The sequence below is a fragment of the Hemitrygon akajei genome, chromosome 8 (assembly GCF_048418815.1).
Source record: "Hemitrygon akajei chromosome 8, sHemAka1.3, whole genome shotgun sequence".
NCBI lineage: Eukaryota > Metazoa > Chordata > Chondrichthyes > Myliobatiformes > Dasyatidae > Hemitrygon > Hemitrygon akajei.
The window spans coordinates 99,374,815-99,394,889 of NC_133131.1; the positions used below are offsets into that span (position 1 = coordinate 99,374,815).

The 20,075-nt window shown below is 42.6% G+C and overlaps 1 protein-coding gene across 6 annotated transcripts in view; it reads left to right on the plus strand.

Annotated features, from left to right (window-relative positions):
* The window catches only part of mtrr (5-methyltetrahydrofolate-homocysteine methyltransferase reductase), a 106,626-nt gene that overhangs the window by 21,328 nt on the left and 65,223 nt on the right, over positions 1-20,075 (plus strand). For all 6 annotated transcript variants that reach the window (XR_012099980.1, XR_012099979.1, XR_012099978.1 and 3 more), the window contains exons 7-9: positions 7,888-8,041; positions 14,202-14,290; positions 17,600-17,780. Coding sequence is in view for 3 of the 6 variants with exons in the window: in XM_073054243.1 (XP_072910344.1) it covers positions 7,888-8,041; positions 14,202-14,290; positions 17,600-17,780 (424 nt within the window). In the remaining 3 variants the exon portion in view is untranslated. The remainder of the gene's footprint in view (positions 1-7,887; positions 8,042-14,201; positions 14,291-17,599; positions 17,781-20,075) is intronic.

Sequence of the window (20,075 nt, forward strand, 5' to 3'; positions counted from 1 at the left end):
CTCTCTCATTTCCTGGGTCCCAGACCCGAATTAATAGCGATCTAGCGATTCTCAAAAAGGAGGGGGTGACTTTGTACCCTTCGGCCCCTCAGAGTTGTGGCACATTCGTAACACCCCCTTCCTTCTAAGATTTTTACCAGCAGGTAAAAATTAATTAATGCAGAGTCTTACAGGATTTCAGAATCTAACACAATACAAAAGAGTTTTTTTTCACTACAGTGTAATACAGTTATACATTCAATTCAGCATCTAAACAGTTAGCGATTACATTGTCACTTCCTTTAATATCTTAACATCTTGTACCTTAATAAATTCTTGTAGCATCAGACTCCAATTTAATAACCACCTATTTTTTTTATTCCTTCAGCAAACAAAAACTAAAGAGTTGTGATCTTAGCTTACGTGTATACTACAAAAGTTCATGCAAATACTAATCTTTATGTTACTTTCAAACTTAACAGTCAATCTTCCATGGGGGTTGTCTTTATTATTCACATGCTTTGTCGAAATCCCTTAAAACCGGATCCTGTTATTTAAAATGGCATCCCGTCAACCCTCGCCCCTTTTCCAGTTAACTCCCACGTGGTGAGCTTGTGCACCAGGGTGGAATAGGCTTTCGCCCGCTCCTTTCATAGGAGTTATTTTATCAACAATGTGTTCCAAACTTAGACCATTTTCCGAATTTCCACACAATTCTTTAATTTTAAGCAAGTTGTTAGTTTTATCTTCAGGACCCTTCATGCTAATAGTTTTCAGTTTAAACTCTTTGTCCAAACAGCATTTCAAATTCTGCCTCTTCACAGCACTCCCTTGAATAACAATAGCGAGTGGGGCACCTTTACATTCCAAATCAACCTGTAATTGATTCGCAGGCAGCATGTTACCAAGCCATCGTCTCTGTAGCCTGGTGGCTGCTTCTGACATCAATCCAGACTTTAAATTTTCTTCATTCAATTTAGGAACTACACTTTTCACTTTTCCTTCAATAATAATATTCACCTCACCACCTTTTATCTCCTCACTAACTTTTAACACACCTTCGAACACCAATAACTGGGAATTCTCACTTCCCACTAGTACTAAGGTTAACCCTTTCTTCACTGAACCAAGTCCATCTGACCCACAAGGACTGCATTCCTTTTCAACTGAATCAAATACCTCAGACTTTTTCTGAGTTTCATTACTAGGTTCAGTACCACGTGCGTCCACATCTTGAACACATTCAAACGGGACATCTGCCTCTTCCAGGCTTTCAATACCCATACCCTTTTCAAATTCTAAGCTCCCCTGATCCTCCCAGTTCCTCTCTGGGTAACTCCCTTCCGGAGTAAACTCAACCCCGTGGGCTGAAACAACCTCATCTGCCAACCCAGCAGACTTCTTCAAGGTAATGGCATCCTTTTCATCTAGGACTGCCCTCATTTCATTATCGGGAACACCTTTAGAATTTTCAACTTCTTCAAACAGTTCTGCCAAACCAGACAGATCATCCATGTCCAACCCTGGACCTTTTAACAGCCTTATCTGTTTCTCATCTTTACTTTGTGCCTCTATAAATTTCCTCCTGGCTAAGGGCAGGTCTACCTCCTCTCCCTTACTCTCTTTCACTTTCCTATTCTCTGTTTTACCACCCTCTAACCCCTCTTGGTACAGGGTCGGTAAAAACGTCTCGGCCAAATCGATACTGGCTGGATTTAAACTGGTCTCTTTCTCAGCTGCCTTTTCCGACATGCTGCGAGTGGTCGTGCATGCGGGATAGATCTTGGAATCTAGGGGCGGGTCCTCAACACTTACAGGCTGGCTCGTCAGCTCCATGGCCGACCAAACGTCACCACCAGCTAAATCGTTACCCAGAAGGAGGTCTGCGTCAGTTCTCGGAAATTTGGATCACACCCCTATTTCAACTGGTCCAGATACCAGCTCACAATTTATAATGATCCTATGCAAGGGCACCGCTTCTGTCCCTTTTCCTATGCCTCTCAAAGCTACCTCTCCAGTCTTGCGACCAAAACCTAGTACCGTACTGCGAATCAATGACAGCTCAGCTCCCGTGTCTCTCCAGATCCGCAGTGGAACTGGTGTGTCTCCCTCTTTCACAGACACAGTTCCTTCTGAAATACATTTCTCAGACCCCTCTCGTATTCTGTCTACCTGGGGCGTTCTCGTCGATTTACTGATCACCACAATACATCCTGTAGGGACTGCTGCTTTCCATTTTCCTACCTCCTTCCTCGGAGCAAGGCACTTAGATGCAATATGACCCACCTTTCCACAATTAAAACAGGTCAAGCCAGGACCTCTCCTGCCGTCTTGCCTTTCCTCCTCCTTAATTTTACCACTAGCTCCCGGCGGGATCTCTGCCTCAGCCGGCGGGCTTTCTCTACCGTTCCCACGGTCTCTCTGGTAACTTTTATTCGAGGAAAACTTTGTCTTGTGGGTTAGGGCATATTCATCTGCGAACCTAGCAAATTCGGAGATGGACTTATTCGGCTTCTCATTCAAATACATCCGGATATCATCCGAAACACAACCTTTAAATTCCTCAATCAGAATTAACTCCCTGAGATGCCAAAAATCTTCTTCCACCAATTCTGCTGCACACCAGCGATCCAAGAGCACACCCTTCTCATAGGCAAACTCTGCATACGTCTGATTCCACACTTTCTTTAAATTTCTGAACTTTTGTCTATAGGCTTCAGGTACCAATTCATAGGTCCAAAGAATGGCCTCCTTTACTTTCTCATAATTCTCAGATTCCTCCTCCATGGACAACGCCGCATATGCCCGTTGTGCCTTCCCTTTTAACACACTTCATAACAACGCCACCCACTGATCTTTGGGCCACTTCTGACTCGCTGCCACCTTTTCAAAATGCAAGAAATAACTATCAACATCCATTTCCTTGAACGGAGGTACTAACCTAAACTCCCTACTAACATTAAACCGCTCCTCTTGGTCTGGCCCTTGAGCTCTTCGCTCTTGCCTTAACTTCTCCATGTCCAAGTCATGTTGCCTCTGTTTCTCTTTCTCCTTATACTCCCTCTCCTTCTCGGCTCTCTCCTTTTCTTTCTCGGCCCTTTCCTTCTCCTTTTCAGCTGCTTCCAGCTGTTTTAACTGAATTTCATGCTCCCTTTGTTTCTCAGCTCTTTCCTGCTCCCTCTTCACCTCTAACTCCTTTAGCTGGAGCGCATGCTCCCTTTTCACCTCTAACTCCTTTAGCTGGAGCTCATGCTCCTGTTGCTTTTCAACTCTTTCCTTTTCCCTTTTGGCTCTTTCTTTTTCTTTTTCAGCTGCTTCCAGCTGTTTTAACTTAATTTCATGTTCCAACCTTAATTTCTCCAACTCTAACTGAGCCGTCCCACTAGCGGGTACCTTTTCAGGGATATTTTCCAATACCTCCGCTGCAAACACATTCTTCTCAATATAATACTGAGTTATGGCCCTCCGCACCTCCCGCTTTTTCATCGACAACCTCACCTCTGCGAGATTTTGTCCTTTTGCAATATTTATCAAGTCCGACTTTGTGGCAGCCTCTAGCGCCTCCAGAGTCGGGTTTTCTATAAATTCGTCAACGTCCATCTTTGCTGGTTTCCCGTCTGGTTACCCGCGCAACCAGATCCAAGTTTGGACTTACAAGCCCGATTCACTGGCCCTCCAATTTGGTATTGTTATGATACCAGCCCCCTCCTTTGTGAGAATTGCAAGAGCCCTAGAAAAGGGGGGTCAATGACCCAAAAGAGAGAGAGAGACAGGCTGAATGGACACAGGAAATGGAAAGACATTCCACTGGGACAAAAGCTGGTGACTGTGGCATTGTTCTCAGGAGACACCTGGGAACTGCAGACGTGCCAACTCGCAGGGACATTGTAAAGCCCTCGGGCAAAGTGGGCTGGTTGAGAGAGAGAGAGGTTGCATCACCTGCAACCTGATTGACACCTGAGATCCCGTGAGGCAGTATAAAGAAGGGTCTGAAAGAGGACGACCCTCAGACGCACCAAGGAGACACCAAGAAGCACGATAACGCTTCCCGTGGGAACGGGAAGCCATTTTGAAATAAGCCACGTGCGTTAAATTCCGAATGCGGGGTTTGTGGCTGGAACCAACGGAAGATCGCTTTTAACTAACAACGGGGAAGATCGCTCCCGATTCCACGGATATTTCGGGCAAGTTTTTCCGTTTTATCTCTCTCTCTCTCCAACACGTGAAACCAAAAAGGGAAAAGCCTGCAGACTTCAGAGTGACTCTTTATATTTCCAATTGGACTCAGTATTATACCCTAGACAACGAAAGAGCTTATTTCTGAGTGATTATTAATGTACCTGCGGTTTAGATTGAGTTTTGACGATTTGAATGTTTTGTATTAACCATACGTTTGTGCCCTTATTGAATAAAACGTTTGAAAATAGTAGCATCCGACTCAGCTGATCCATCTATCTTTGCTGGTAAGTTACCTGGTTACGGGGTTTTCGTAACAGTATCAAATCTCGAGATGAGGCCCCCACTTTGTTACAAACCCCGTAACTTGGTCACTTACCAGCAAAGATAGAGAGGTCCGTTGAAGTCTGATGGTATATTTTTAACAGTATTTATTAGTAAAAATACACAAAAATAATATCAATGCAAATATACAGATAATATACGTCGTCAATACTAAATCTAAAAGTGCGGGTATAATAATAATCAACAAGAAATAAGCTCTGTCGTTGTCTAGGGGATAATGTATTGTCCGATGGAAATATAAAAGTCACTCAGTTCATGCAGGCTGCAGCCTTTGGGGACCGCTGGGTTGCAATGGTTGGAGAGAGAGAGAGATTTGGAGAAAAACTTGCCAGCTTTCCTTTTATGATTTCGATCCGTTGGAGTCACTTGTGGCCTCTCCTTTAGCTAAGCCGTTCTTCTGTGGCGAGCCTGCCAATCCCAGGCAAGGGAAGGACGCACACGAGCCCCCCACCGGCTGTCGCTATTAACCGCTGTCACGGGATTTCTAGCGTTTCTCCCGGTGTGTCCAAAGGGGTTGTTCCCCAGACCCTCTTTTATCCTTTCTCACGGGGTCTCAGATGTCAATCAGGTTGGGATGATGCAATCCCTCAACCAGCCCACTCTGGTTGTCCCCTGAGGGGCTTCAATGAATAGTACAGTACTCAATACAATTCCGTCTCCAAGAGACAATAGCTGTTATCAATGGTTTTGTTTCGCTGAGGCCAGGACACATTCCAAACCTTGTGGATTCTCTCTCATTTCCTGGGTCCCAGACCTGAATTAATAGCGATCTTGCAATTCTCAAAAAGGAGGGGGCGACTTTGTACCCTTCAGCCCCTCAGAGTTGTGGCACATTCGTAACAGTGTTCACAACCCAAGGAACAGCCTGTACTTTGGGATTGAGTCAGCATTTACAGTATTTGAGCATCCACCTGAATATTAGATCACTGACATCCTGTTATTGTCCTGAAAACAATTTTGTACAATTATTGCAATTATAATCTACCAAGGAAGATAAGTTTCATTCTTAGCTAAACAAGATAAACCAGCAGAGGAATTGGCCTTTCAGCCCACGATGTCTGTGCCAGCCAAGATGCCAATATAAATCTGCCTGCAAGTGGTCTACATGCAACTTTTACCCCGTCTGTCCATGTGCCTGCATAAATGCCTCTTGCACATTTCTATTGTATGTGCTTCCAACACTCCCCGACAGAACTGTCCAGGCACTTGAGACACCTTGCGTTTAAATAAAAACAACTTGCCTCTCAAATCTTATTTCAACTTCCCCCTCTCATCTTAAATCTATGGCTTTTTGTATTTGATGTTTCAATCCTGGGGAGAAAGCCTTTGACTATCTACCATGTAGATAGACAGACATACGTCTGTCATAATTTTATATACTTCTGTCGGGTCACTCCTCAGCCTCTGACGCCGCAGAAGAAACAATATTCTTTTTATGTAGCTTAATGTGAAAAAGACTAAGGAGCTGGTGGTGGACCTGAGGAGGGCTAAGGCACTGGTCACCCCTGTTTCCATCCAAGGGGTCAGTGTGGACATGGTGGAGGATTACAAATACCTGGGGATACGAATTGACAATAAACTGGACTGGTCAAAGAACACTGAGGCTGTCTACAAGAAGGGTCAGAGCCGTCTCTATTTCCTGAGGAGGCTGAGGTCCTTTAACATCTGCTGGATGATGCTGAGGATGTTCTACGAGTCTGTGGTGGCCAGTGCTATCATGTTTGCTGTTGTGTGCTGGGGCAGCAGGCTGAGGGTAGCAGACACCAACAGAATCATCAAACTCATTCGTAAGGCCAGTGATGTTGTGGGGGTGGAACTGGACTCTCTGACGGTAGTGTCTGAAAAGAGGATGCTGTCCAAGTTGCATGCCATCTTGGACGATGTCTCCCATCCACTCCATAATGTACTGGTTAGGCACAGGAGTACATTCAGCCAGAGACTCATTCCACCGAGATGTAACACTGAGCAGCATAGGAAGTCATTCCTGCCTGTGGCCATCAAACTTTACAACTGCTCCCTCAGAGTGTCAGACACCCTGAGCCAATAGGCTGGTCCTGGACTTATTTCCACTTGGCATGATTAACTTATTATTATTTAATTATTTCTGATTTTTTAATATTGCTATATTTCTTCACTATTCTTGGTTGGTGCGGCTGTAATGAAACCCAATTTCCCTTGGGATCAATAAAGTATGTCCGTCTGTCTGTCTGTATATTGGTAAGCTCATTGTATAAGCGTTAAACTTTTCACGTTCATATCAATGCAGAAAATGCAGAGTATTTAATCATTTCTGTTTAAACTTCATTTTAATAGTCAAGGATAACTGAAGTATTTCAAAATATTCTTTTGAATTCATCCAGTCTTCTGTTCTAAATGAGGGTCTGTTCCTTGAGCCACGTTTGAAGAATACAAATGGCCATAGCTTGGATGAGGAATTTATAATGGCAGGCAACAGGAAAGTTCAGGATCACTTCTGTGGGTTGAGCACAGCTGTTCTGAACAGCATTCACCCCATCTGCAGTTGGTTTCTCCAATGCAGAAGGGGTCACATTGTGACCACTGAATGCTTACATTGTGTTGGGAGTAAGTAAGTGAATCTGGAAGGACTGGGTTCTTGGATTCTGGGAAGGTGCAGATTAAAGAGCCAGTTTTGCACGTTTGTGAGGAAGCACAATGAGGAGAGTGGTTGGCGTGGATGGGAGTTGCAAAGCGAGTGGTTTGCTTTGAGATACAGAATGTGCAGATAATCAGTGAGTGCAGAAGCTGGTCAGGACAAAACAACCCTATCCTCCTCCTGACTGTGAAGAGAGGGATGACAGCAGAATTGAGGAAAATAGATGAGATGCAGACAAGGGCCTTGTCATTATGGTAGAGGTTAGCCGATGATTAGGAAATAAGGAAGACATCTCTGAGGCATCATCGGAACCTCTCGGTAAAGATTGCAGGCATAGAGGAACTGCAGTAATGGAATGGAGTCCTTGCAGGAGGAATTGCAGTTGAGGTAGTTGCAGGAGTCTGGGAGGTATTGGTGGTTAACCTGTCCCATGAGATGGAGGCAGAAAAATCCAGAAAAGGGGAAGTCAGAAAAGGACCATGTTAAAGAAATTGTACCTTCACTGTGTTCTTGTACAAAGATCTGATCAGACCAAAGTCCCTTCAATATATCAAATGAAATTGCAGACTACTGCAGTTTTTAAATTGTGTGGTCATATGCTATTAGAAATAATAAAGGAACTCTTGTTCCATGAATTAAAGTTTAAACAATACTTTTCATCAATTATCCTGCACTCCCTCTTATCCAACAAACTTGATTGAGAACATATTATCTCTGGAATAATCTATGGTTCAATACAATAGTAGTAATGTAGGTGTGTTATTACATTGCAGAATACATCAGTAACATATGAGCCTGGTGATGCTTTCAGTGTTATATGTCCCAATAATGAAAGTGAAGTGGAATACTTAATTCAAAGGCTTGGGCTGGAAGACAAGAGAGACCACATTGTTGATTTCTACATCCAACCAAACACCAAGAGAAAAGGTATCTGAAAATAAAAACAAAATCAAAATAATTATCTGTAATGTTCTAATGTTTGTATTTGTTGAAGGGTCTGTATTGTGCTATAGGTTTTCTATGTTTCTAAGCTTACTGACTGAATTGATAGAATGTGGCATGCCTTTTGAAGAATAAATCATTAATTATCTGACTTTGTTTGCTCAGCAAAAAGCTATTGGAAGTGGAGCATTTTCCCCAGTTAGTTAACAGGTGCATTTATTTGCTTGGCTAATGTTGAAAAAGTGGCACTGTTACTCAGCTATTAAAGATTGGGTAGTAAAGGGTGTAACAAATAAGTGACTGTAGATCAGTTAATAGAATACCATGGGATTGAAATTGTATTTTTATATGTTGATGCTACAGAATAGCTATTATTTCAATATATCTAAATCAGTAATTAGATCACAATACACATGGTCAACAAAAAGCAGGAAGAATTTGTTAGTTTACGAACATGCTACAGGGTGTCAAACTCATTTTAGGTCACGGGCCGGATTGAGCAAAATGCAGCTTCATGCGGGCCGGATCAGTCGGACGCGTGCGAACGCAGCTTTCGTTGCCTCCGTTTTTTCAGCCTGCTCTCATGTGTCTCAGTCTCTGCTATAACTACAAAGTGTTTCACTTTACAAATTCCGTTTCTTATGAAGAAGACTGCCGAATAAACACTAAAAACCCTGAAAACCTGGTACCTGAATAAACTCAGCATTAGCCATATCATACGCCATAGGCGCTTCGATTACTGGGGCCAGCTTTAATAGTAATTAGATATTATCTCGCGGGCCAAAGGTAATTCCACCGTGGGCCGGATTTGGCCCGCGGGCCTTGAGTTTGACATACATGTGCTACAAGAAGGATATTGGTTACTGAAAAAAATCACTTGTGTTTTAGTTCAAAGGTGTGAAGCAGAGGGAAGAACTAATTGACATACACAAGTATCCTGAGAGACTTGGGGAAGGTTGTTCCTACCCATTCCCCCCCCCCCCCCCCCCCCCAGTAGAGATGTTGATAACTTGGGACACAGGTTTAAGTAACTGGAATTGCCTTCAGTCCTGAAGTAGCAAGGTTGTGGTAGTCATCGCTGCCCAGAAATCCAATTAAACCAATCTCACAAATACTGCTATTTTGTAAGTGTGCTAGAGACTGGCGAACCTGCAGCAAATTACTCGTCTGCTCATGACCTAAAGCATTTCCGCTGTCCAGGATGCTCTTGAGCTTAGAGGATTGTTGTTACTAACTTCATCAACGTGAGGACAGTATTCCAGGACACTCCTGAATTATGATCTAGACAAAGTGTCTTGATTGGAATACCTTTGTATTTGTGTTCTCCACCGGAAGGTATTTGGGCACCTCAGGTGGGCCTGCTCTAGATGAATTAATAGAGATTGATTTCCTTGATTAGTCACCAACATTTGTTGTTTTATGTAATTTCTAGGCTGTTGTGAAGTGAACCCAGCAGATAATGTTGCATCTCCCGCAACTGCACTGGAAATGTTGTAAGAGGAGGAGTAGATGAGGAAATTATTGAAGGGACTGGGATTTTCTCTGGTTCTCATCTTCCACCCCACTGGTCTTCCAAGTTGAGCTGGTTATTCTTTGTGGTTTTCCCCCCAGCTTCATTTTCCCCTTTCTGCCTTTTGTGATTTCCCAGTCTGCTCTTCTGACCCACTAGATGGTCCGCTCCTCATGGCACTTTCCTATCCAACTGCAGGGCGTGCAACACCTGTTCTTTTTCCCTCTTCCCTTCCCACCATCGAGGGACTAAAATAGTCCTACCAAATGAAGCAGTAATTCTCTTCCACTTCATCCAATCTAATGCACTGTCCTCGGTGTCCACCGAACGATCTCTTGTACGTTGGGGAAATAAAGTGCGTATTCTGTGCCTGCTTTGCAGTTCAGTCCAGAGTAGAAATTCAGAGCTTCAGTTGACTGTAATTTTAAAATCTCTATCTCACTCCTATTCTGACATCTGTCTATGGCATACACACAGTAATAATAAATAAGTTTCAGGAACAGCACTCCATCCTTCTGGACATGTTGAAATCTTCTGGAACCTTTCAAGTAAAACAATTTGAGGTAAACTGAGAGCAGGAGTGGGAAGCCTGGTGCCTCAAGCCTGCTTTGCTATGCAGTACAATTATAGCTGACTTGGCCCAGGTTTCAAGTTGACTTCTGCGCCAGTTCCACCAGACCCTTGAATCCCTGATCTTTCAAAAAAAATCATCTTTTAATACCGCCATTGATCTAGCACCATAACCAGTAGGGGCAGAAAATTGAGAAAGGATCTTGAATATTTCAGTAAGATCACCTCTCATTCTTCTGAGCTTCAAACGATACAGGTCTAATCTTTTCAGAATCTGCTGTAATATCACTGGCATATGCCATGAACTTTGTTGTTTTGTGGCAGCAGTATATTGCAATACACAATAAAAACTATAAATGACAATAAGTATATATAAATTTAGTATTAAACAAGTAGTGCAAAAAGAGAAGGAAAAATATTGAGGTAGTGTTCATGGGTTCATTGTCCATTCAGAAATCTGATGGTGGAGGGGAAGAAGCTGTAGTTGAAATGTTGTGTGTGTGTGTGTGTCTTCAGGCTTCTCCTGTACCTCCACCTTGATGGCAGCAATGAGAAGAGGGCACGTCCTGAGTGCTGGAGGTCCTTAATGATGGATCCTGCCCTTTTGAGGCATCGCCTTTTGAAGATGTACTGGATGTTGGGGAGGCTAGTGCCAAGATGGAGCTGGCTATTTGCCCCTGTCAGCAGCTTTTTCCAGTCCTGTGCAGTGACTCCTGCATGCTAGGTTGTGATGCAACCAGTCAGAATGCTGTCCCAGTACATCTGTAGAAACTTGCAGATGTGTTTGGTGACATACCCATTCTCCTCAAACTCCTGATGAAGTAACGTACCTTGAAAAAGTACTTGGCCCCCAACACGTTGTTCACATAAATGAGTAGTACAATTAGGGATCTTGATCAATTTAACTGAGAATTTTTATTTGTGAATCACATGTTCCTTTTTTTCCCACACGGTAGAGCCCAAAAAAATGAGAGAAAATTGTGAAGCATGCAAAACAAAAAAATTCAAAACCTGAAATGTCAGAGGTTCAATAGTATTCATCATCCTTTGCTCAGTAGTTAGTTGAACTACCTCTCACAGCTATTACAACCAGTAGTCTTTTTGGACAAGTCTGTATTAGCTTTGCACAATGTGATGGAGCAAAATTTGCCCATTCCTCCTCGGAAAATTGCTCAAGCTGTGCCAGGTTTGGGGAGTGGCAGTGGACAGCAATCTTGAGCTCTTACCAGAGGTGTTCAGCTGGGTTAAGGTCAGGACTCTGAATGGGCCACTCAGGAATGTAATTTTCTTCATTTATAGCCACTCCAGAATTGCTCTGGCAGTGTACTTTAGGTCGTTGTCTTGCTGAAAGACTAACTTCTTCCCCAGTCTAAGCTTTCTGGCAGAGGTTAGCAGGTTTTAATCCAGGATCTCGTTCAGTATTTAGCAGCATTCATCTTCCCATCAATCCAGATTTCCAGTCCTCCCTGCTGAAAAGTGACCCCATAGCATGATGCTACTTCCACCATACTTTACAGTGGGGATGATGTTACCTGGTCGATATGCAATACGCCACACATACCGCTTAGTGTTGAGGCCAAGAAGTTCCACTTTAGTCTCATCAAATCAAATTACCTTTGTTCCACACCTTTACAGTATCTTTTAAGTCTTTACGGGCAAAAGGATGTGCTTTTATTTAAGTCAGGGCATCTTCCTCACCACTCTTCCAAAAATACCCTTTTTGTGCAAGGCTTTGGAGATTGTGGAGCCATGAACATCATCTCCAGTTACAGCCGCTGGCTTCTGCAGCTCACTCAGAGTGACTGTTGGTGTCACAGTAGCCTCTCTTCTACGGCATCATAGTTTAGAAGGGCGGCCTGACCTAATGTCATGAATGGCTGTGATGATTCACTCCCAGATGAGCTCCACACTGTTTGTGCATGCTTTGAAGGGGAGAATAAAAATACACCTACGTGAATCTCTGCAGCATTTGGAGATCATGTGATCTGTCTTGGAGGCCGACGTCTGAACGTTTGGGCAAGGTGTCAGGCCCTGGTGGTGTAACTGGTAGGGCTGTGAAAACCTGTGTCAGCCAACTAGTGCGAGTGTTCAGGAACATCTTCAATCTCTCTGTCGCAGCTGGAGGTTCCCACCTGCTTCAAAAAGGCGACAGTCATACCAGTGCCCAAGGCGAGCAGGGTGATTGCCCAGCGGATCTCACACCCACTGTATTGAAGTGCTTTGAGAGGTTGGCCATGGCTGGAATCAACTCCTGCCTAAGGCTGCAATTGCCTGTTGTCAAAATATGTCTATATCGAGTGCTATCTCACTGGCTCTCCATTCGGCCTTCAGCTACCTGGACAATAGTAATACCTACGTCAGACTGCTGTTTATCGACTACAGCTCAGTGTTGAACACATTGATACTCTCAGTTCTAATCAACAAGCTCCAAAACCTGGGCCTCTGTACCTCCGGCTGCAACTGGACCTTTAACTTCCTCACCATGAGACCACATTCTTTGTGGATCAAAAATACCATTTCCGAGCTGAAAATCAGCACCAGAACATCTTGAGGATGCATGCTTAGCCAACTGCTCTACTCCCTCTAAACCCATAATTTTCTGGCTGGGCACAGCTCAAACACCATCTACACATTTGCCGACGATATGACTATCGTTGGCAAAATTTCAGATGGTGACATGGAGGTGCACATAAGTGAAATAGATCAGCTTGCTGAGTGCTGGTGAAGAAATGCCCTTGCACTCAACGTCGGTAAGGCCAAGGAATTATTTGTGGACTTCAAGAAGGGACAGCTGAGGCGACACACTACAGTCCTCAAGGGATCAGAAATGGAAAGAGTGAGTTGTTTCAAGTTCCTGGGTGTCAACATCTCTGAGGATCTATCTCAGGCTGCTGGTGACTAGTGGTGTTCTGCAGGGGTCAGTGTTGGAATCGCTTCTTTTCAGGTTTTATGTCAATGGTTTGGATGATGGAATTCATGGCTTTGTGGCCAGGTTTGTGGATGATGTGAGTATTGGTGGAGGTGCAGGTGGTGGTGAGGAAGCAGGGAGTCTGAAGGATGTGGACAGATTAGAAGAATGGGCAAAGAAGTGGCAGATGGAATATAGTGTAGGGAACTATATGGTTATGCACTTACCACAGACTATTTTCTAAAAGGGGAGAAAATTCAAAAATCAGAGGTGCGAAGAGACTTAAAAGTTCTTGTGCAGCATTCCCTAAAGGTTAACTTGCAGGTTGAGCCGGTGATGAGGAAAACAAATGCAATGTTAGCATTCATTTTGATAGGACTAGAATATAGAAACAAGAATGTTATGCTGAGGCTTTACAGGGTATTGGTCAGACTGCAGTTGGAGTATTGTGGCTAGGAGAATGGGATTGAGAAGAATAATATATCAGCTATGATGGAATGGCAGAGCAGACTCGGTGGGTCAAATTACCTAATTGTGCTCCCATGTCTTATGGTCTTATTGTCCCTCTCCCATGCAGCTTATCCCTGTGCAAACCTGTCCTCACTCAATCCATTCCTTCCCCCAGTCTCTGAGTAATATAACATTAACCTGTTCTCTCTCATCTCCAGTACAGAGGAGGGGAATTTGCTTTTCATATTGGCTGTTTCTCCTGCTTGATTCCAGCGTGTAAATTTTTTTCTTTCAGATCCTGAACAATTAAACTTTAATTTGGGTTGTTTTTCATCCAACAATGATATGTACATTGAATCAATGCTCACTGCACACGGCTAGTTCTCTTACTGGCTGTGGAATTTTACCCAAATGATTCTCAAGTGTCAGTTTCACATCAATGCACAGGCATTTCCCCAGCCCAGGAATCTGTATTGTATTATGTGGAAGTGTTAGGAAGGATTTATGGATCAATTGTCTTGATTCAATGCTAATAATGTATAAACATCTGAAGTTAAATATTAATCAATTTTTGAATTAGAGACAAACATTTTATGATTTAAGCAAAGTTTTGTGTTCATTGTTGGAATTAAAATTCACGTTGCTGTTTTTATTGTTGTGTGAATTCTGTTTGAAAGGCTTAGCAAAATGTGTACATTATTTTTAAGGTGCACACCTGCCCAATTACATACCAAAACGGAGCACACTGCAGTTCATTCTGACTTGGTGCCTGGAAATACGAGCAGTTCCTAAAAAGGTACGTGACTACACTTTGTAGAAGTGCACAATGCTGTACTGGAAAAGGCTGATTTGAATTTAATGATTTGAGAATCATTAGGTTCTCATCTGTTCGCTCATTCGTTATATATTACATGGGCAATCATGTCTTTCCGTGACCATGATTGTTCTTGGCAAATTTTTCTGTGGAAGATGGTTTGCCATTTGCTGCCTTCTAGGTGGTGTCTTCACAAGATGGGCGACTCCAGCCATTAACACTACTCTTCTTCGGAGATTGTCTGCCTGGCACCAGTGGTCACATAACGAGGACTTGTGATATGCACCAACTGCTCATACAACCCCCTGCTCCCATGACTTCACTTGACCCTGATCGGGGGGCTAAGCAGGTGCTACACCTTGCCCAAGGGTGACCTGCAGGCTGGCGGAGGGAAGTACCACCTTACACCCCCTTTGGTGGAGACGTATCGCCACCCTGCCACCCATCTGTATGGTATATATGAAGTCAAAAATTATATTTTAGCGATGGTCTTCAATCAACCATATATCATCTGGAAAACTAGAAATAATTTTAACATCAAAGTAAGTCTATACTATAAACACTCGGTGGGGGGGGGGGCAAAGACAATAGTAAAAAAAAACCCAAATATTTTTGAATTCTAGGATGAAATGATATTTACTAGAAACATGTGAATTCTCTCTAATGAAAAAGAAACACAAGCTAGAACTCCCAGTGGCATTTATAAGGTGATGGATCTTCAGACAAGCTGAAACAGCTTAAAACAAATAAATTTCTCTGGGGCATAGCGGTGAATGGCCATTTATTATGGAGCAAGTTCAGTTGATTAGAAACTGATTAATGAGTTGTCTGTATATAAATGTAGTGACAAATCACAAAGGTAAACTATTCCAAATATATTAATGGCTGTAGAAAGAGAACAAGCAACATTATAACAGCTGCCAATACTTAACGTGCCAAATGAAGTGCAGGAATTAATTCCCAATGCTCAAAGAACCATATGTTGAGTTCCATAACCAAAATAAAGAATAAAAACTATCTAATTTTCATAATACATTAAAATGCTGATAATCTAATCTGCAGTGGTTTAAAAATCCAGATGATTTGGTTCACCAGACAATCTTTCCTTGAAATACACCAGGCTCCATTTCCCACCTTCCACTGAAACTCGCTGGGGCACTGTTCCCCGATCTCGATCGAAACTAGGTTCACTGGAGGATTTATGTTACGGCTACGAGATGTCTGATTAGTAGGATTAACATTTTCCAGACTCCAAGATATATCTTTCTTCTACCAGTAACATTCTGAATGTGCTGAATTAAAGGAATGTGATTCTTTTAAAGAAACAAATGAAACTGGGCAGGCCACCCAATCCTGGGCTCAGCACTAACCTTAGTGAAGACATCCTAGTTATTTCTGCAGAATTCTCCTTGCCCCTGGAAGCCAGTGCCAGGTTTTGGAGAGCAGTTCGAAGGATAAATGGAGCAACAGAATGCTGCTCCTTTCAAGCAAAGTCTTGGTCACCAGTTGTCAGCATGTCCTTTGTATCTTCAGGGCAGACTCGCATGAGTAGCAACACTGATTTTGATTTAGGGATAAAGTGAAAGTTGACTTTAGGCTCAATTAATTCTCATAAAATGACGTCCATCTGTTTATCATTTTTTGTCATCTTTAATCAGTGTCCTTCCATGTCAATGCCACGTGAAACCCTCGAGGTATTAAGGGTAAAGAAAGTATCCTGAGGGAAGATTTTAATGTTTATTCCAAGTGTAGCTAAGTGGCATCACTATTTGCCAAGTGTGTCAAATCGCAACAGATTGGCTGCCCGACTTGGGCCGTGGTGGATGGTGAAATAGCAAGGATAATCCTTTTGACATCCATCCTTGTTCTTTGATCTTTTTCCAATGCATCTGCCCATAATGAAACCCATCAATTATATTAAAAATACTTAATAAATTAATGCAAGTGTTAATTCACAGAATTAATTGGGGCAGCACGGTAGTGCGTGGTTACTGCAGCCCATTTACAATGCCAGCGACCCGGGTTCAGTTCCTGCCACTGTCTGTAAGGAGTGTGTACGCTCTTCCTCGTGCGTTTCCTCCGGGTGGCACGGTTTCCTCCTGAGCTCCGGAGGCCTACTGGTTAATTGGTCACAAGGTGTAATTGGGTGCACGGGTCCATTAGGGCAGGAGGACCTGTTACTTTGTTGTATCCTTAAATAAAATAAATAGGAGGAAACACTAAAAATAAAACGGAAGCACACAGTATATCCTACATTGTGTGGCTCTGCCACTGTGCTAATTGAAATGGATTCAAAATCAAAATCAGGTTTGTTATCACCGGCATGTGAAATGAAATTTGTTAACTTAGCAGCAGCAGTTCAATGCAATACATAATCTAGCAGAGAGAGAAAAAATAATAAATTAAATAAACAAGTAAATTAATCAAAACAGACTGAGTAGTTCAAATTAAACTCAAAATGCTGCAGGTGCTAGAAATGTGAAATTAAAACCAGAAAAAGCTGGAAGCTCTCTACAGGTCCATCAGTAGGTATAGAGGAAAAAACAGTGTTAACAGTTAAGGTGGATTTTTAAAAAATATTTCAGATCCCTCTTGACTGATGCAATCTGTCCTGCTGGGTATTACCAACTTTTGTTCTTATTCTGGTAACTTAAAACCAATCCTTCATGATGACTGCTTATCAGTAGCCCTGGAAGTGTTATCCACCATGATGTGTACCCATGTGGGCTGGTGCATCGCTCAGTCAAGGAATCGGCCTGGGTTAATGAATACTGTCAAAAACCTTTAAGGAAGCAGCATGAGGGATACATATACACAGTGGCCATTTTATTAGGTACATTTCATTAATGCAAATATCTAATCATTCTGTCACCGTGGCAGCAACTCAATGCATAAAATCATGCAGACATGGTCAAGAAGTTCAGTTGTTGTTCAGACCAAACATCGGAATGAGAAAGAAATGCGATCTAAGTGACTTTGGCTGTGGAATGATTGTTTGTGCCAGACGGGGTGGTTTGAGTATCTCAAACTGCTGATCTTGTGGGATTTTCACCCACAACAGTCTCGTTTACAGAGAATGGTGCAAAAAGTATCTAGTGGGTGGCAGTTCTGTGGGTTAAAATGCTTTGTTAATGAGAAAGGTCAGAGGAGAATGGCCAGACTGGTTCAAGTTGACAGGAAGGCAACAGTAACTCGTATAACCACACAATGGTGTGCAGAAGAAGGTATTAAGAATTAATTGCTCATGGCTTTCATTGTAGGGTTTCTTGATTATCTAAAATTGTGTTTTAGGCTTTTTTGCGAGCATTAGTTGAGTACACATCTGACCCAAGTGAGAAACGGCGATTGCAAGAACTATGCAGCAAGCAGGGTGCGGCAGACTACAACCAGTATATCAGAGACTTCAGTGTTTGCCTGCTTGATATCCTGAGATCAGTTCCATCGTGCCATCCACCATTTAGCCTACTTGTAGGTAAGGTTTTTTTTAAAATCCCTGTTTTCCTTGTATTCCCAAACTAAAAAAAGTTGTTAAAACCTTTCAGGATTGCCCAAAGCTATTGGATTAACGTGAAATCTGACTTTATTAGTTTTGTCTCAAGAAAATCTTTCAGTGCAAGAGCAATTGTTGAGGAAATTTTTAACTTGGTATTATTTCTGCTTTAGTTGCCCTGCATTGTTAAACAAATTTTGTAATCTCATTTTAGATATTCAATGTGGAGTTGTGTATTAAGTAAGGAATTCAATGTAGAAAGGAGATAATTGTTACTTTAAAGCTGGCAGATGTAGTAGCTATACTTAAGGTAACTTGGAAAATGAATTCTTATTTGATAGGAACAATGTTTGTACCATTTGGGGAAGAACCCAAGAGCTGCTGCTAATTTAATATATCATATGTAACAATCACTATCGACACAGTCAAGTATGTAGAGTGTGATTTCGAAGCACCATGTACAGATCTTGCATACAGAGGATGGAAATGCACAATCACAGACTAATTATAAAGTGAAGCAAAAAGGCTTGGGTTTAATTACTGCCCGATACGCCACTGGTGTTTAGTACAGCAATGAAGGCCCTCCTTCTCTGTCTGTGCATACTGTTTCTTATTGCTGTTGCCATAACGATTGTTTTTTTTTTGACCAGTCAGGGTTGTTAGCCCTGAGCTGAAGCCCTGAACCTGGAGGACCAGTGGACCATTGGTCTAGCCTCTACCCTTTGATCTGTTTGGCATAGATGACCCTGCCAAAGCACAAGGCCCTGACTCAGCCAGCTTAGCTTTGGTCATTGAGGCACGCAAGCCTCCAAACCACGACAAGCTTGTGGTCCTCTTGGAGGAGAGAGTCTAGAGTGACCACACATTGAGTAACAACACTGTAAGATTGCTCGTAGCTCCAGGATTGGGTGCTTTTCTGCTGATCATCTAGAATTGTTTTTGGCCTCTTTGTGAACATTAGCTGATTGCACATCTGACCCTAGTGAGAAACGGCGATTGCAAGAGCTATTTATTTTTCAGTTGATGAAGACGTGGTAGAATCTGAGGGTTGATGGGAATATGGAGTCAATAGAAAAAGCAGAGGGATAGGTGCCAGTGGGTTCTTGGTGGTCAGCAGAGACTTGGTGGGCTGAATGGCCCATTTCATGCATCGTGCATGAAAAAACAGTGCATCGTGGGTCCTCAATAGTCCAGCTGTTCTGGAGCTCCAGCACAAATGCATGTTCTGGTGCAGTAAGCGCTAAAATATACATCGGTGAGGGGAAACTGGAACCTTCACTGTGGATTAATAAGCATAGTGTAGTTACTGGAACAGAATGGAGTTCAGGTGGGAAGGTGGTATAGCTAGGTGGTTATACTAAACAAGAGTATAATTATTTCAATGAACTATGGGTTTATTTGCTTTTCAAAGGGGAGCAATGAACTGTATGCTTGTATGTAGAGTTTCATTAAGAATATTAACTGACGTGATTCTGATACATTCCTGTACCCAGACTTTTAATCGAAGTACGTATACGTCACCACATAGAATCTTGAGATTTATTTCTTTGCAGGCATTTACAGTAAAAATAAGAAATACAATGAACTCTCTGAAAAATCGTACATAATGACTGACAAACAACAAATGTTCAAAGGAAGAAAAATTGTGCAAATAAAAAAAATAATGAGAGCATGTGATGTAGAGAGTCCCTGAAAGTGAGTCTGTAGGTTGTAGAATCAATTCAGAGTAGTGGTTGGTGAATGAAGTTATCCACAGTGGTTCTGGATCCCAATGGTTGTAGGGTAGTAACTGTTCCTGAACCTGGAGGTGTGGGACCTAAGGATTCTATATCTCCTGCCCGATGGTAGTAGTGAGAAGAGATCAACACCTGGATGGTAAGGGCCCTCGATGGATGCTGCTTTGTCCTGGCAGCGCTCTATGTAAAAGTAACTGATTTGTGGGCACGGCTTTTCCGGAGATGGACTGGACAAGGTCCGCCACTTTTCTGTAGCCTTGTCCATTCCTGGCACGTTTCCATGTCAGGCCTTGATGCAACTGTTCAGGATATTCTCCACTGTGCATCTGTAGAAGTTTGTCAAAAGTTTTTAGTGACATGCTAAATCTACACAAATTGCTAAGAAAGTAGAGGCACTGTCGTGGCTTCTTTGTGATGGTATTTATGTCCTGGTCCCAGGGGAGGTCCCCTGATACGTTGATGCCAAGGAATTTAAAGCTACTGACTCTGTCCACTAATGAGAACTGGCTCATGGACTTCCAGCTTCTTTCTCCTGTAGTTG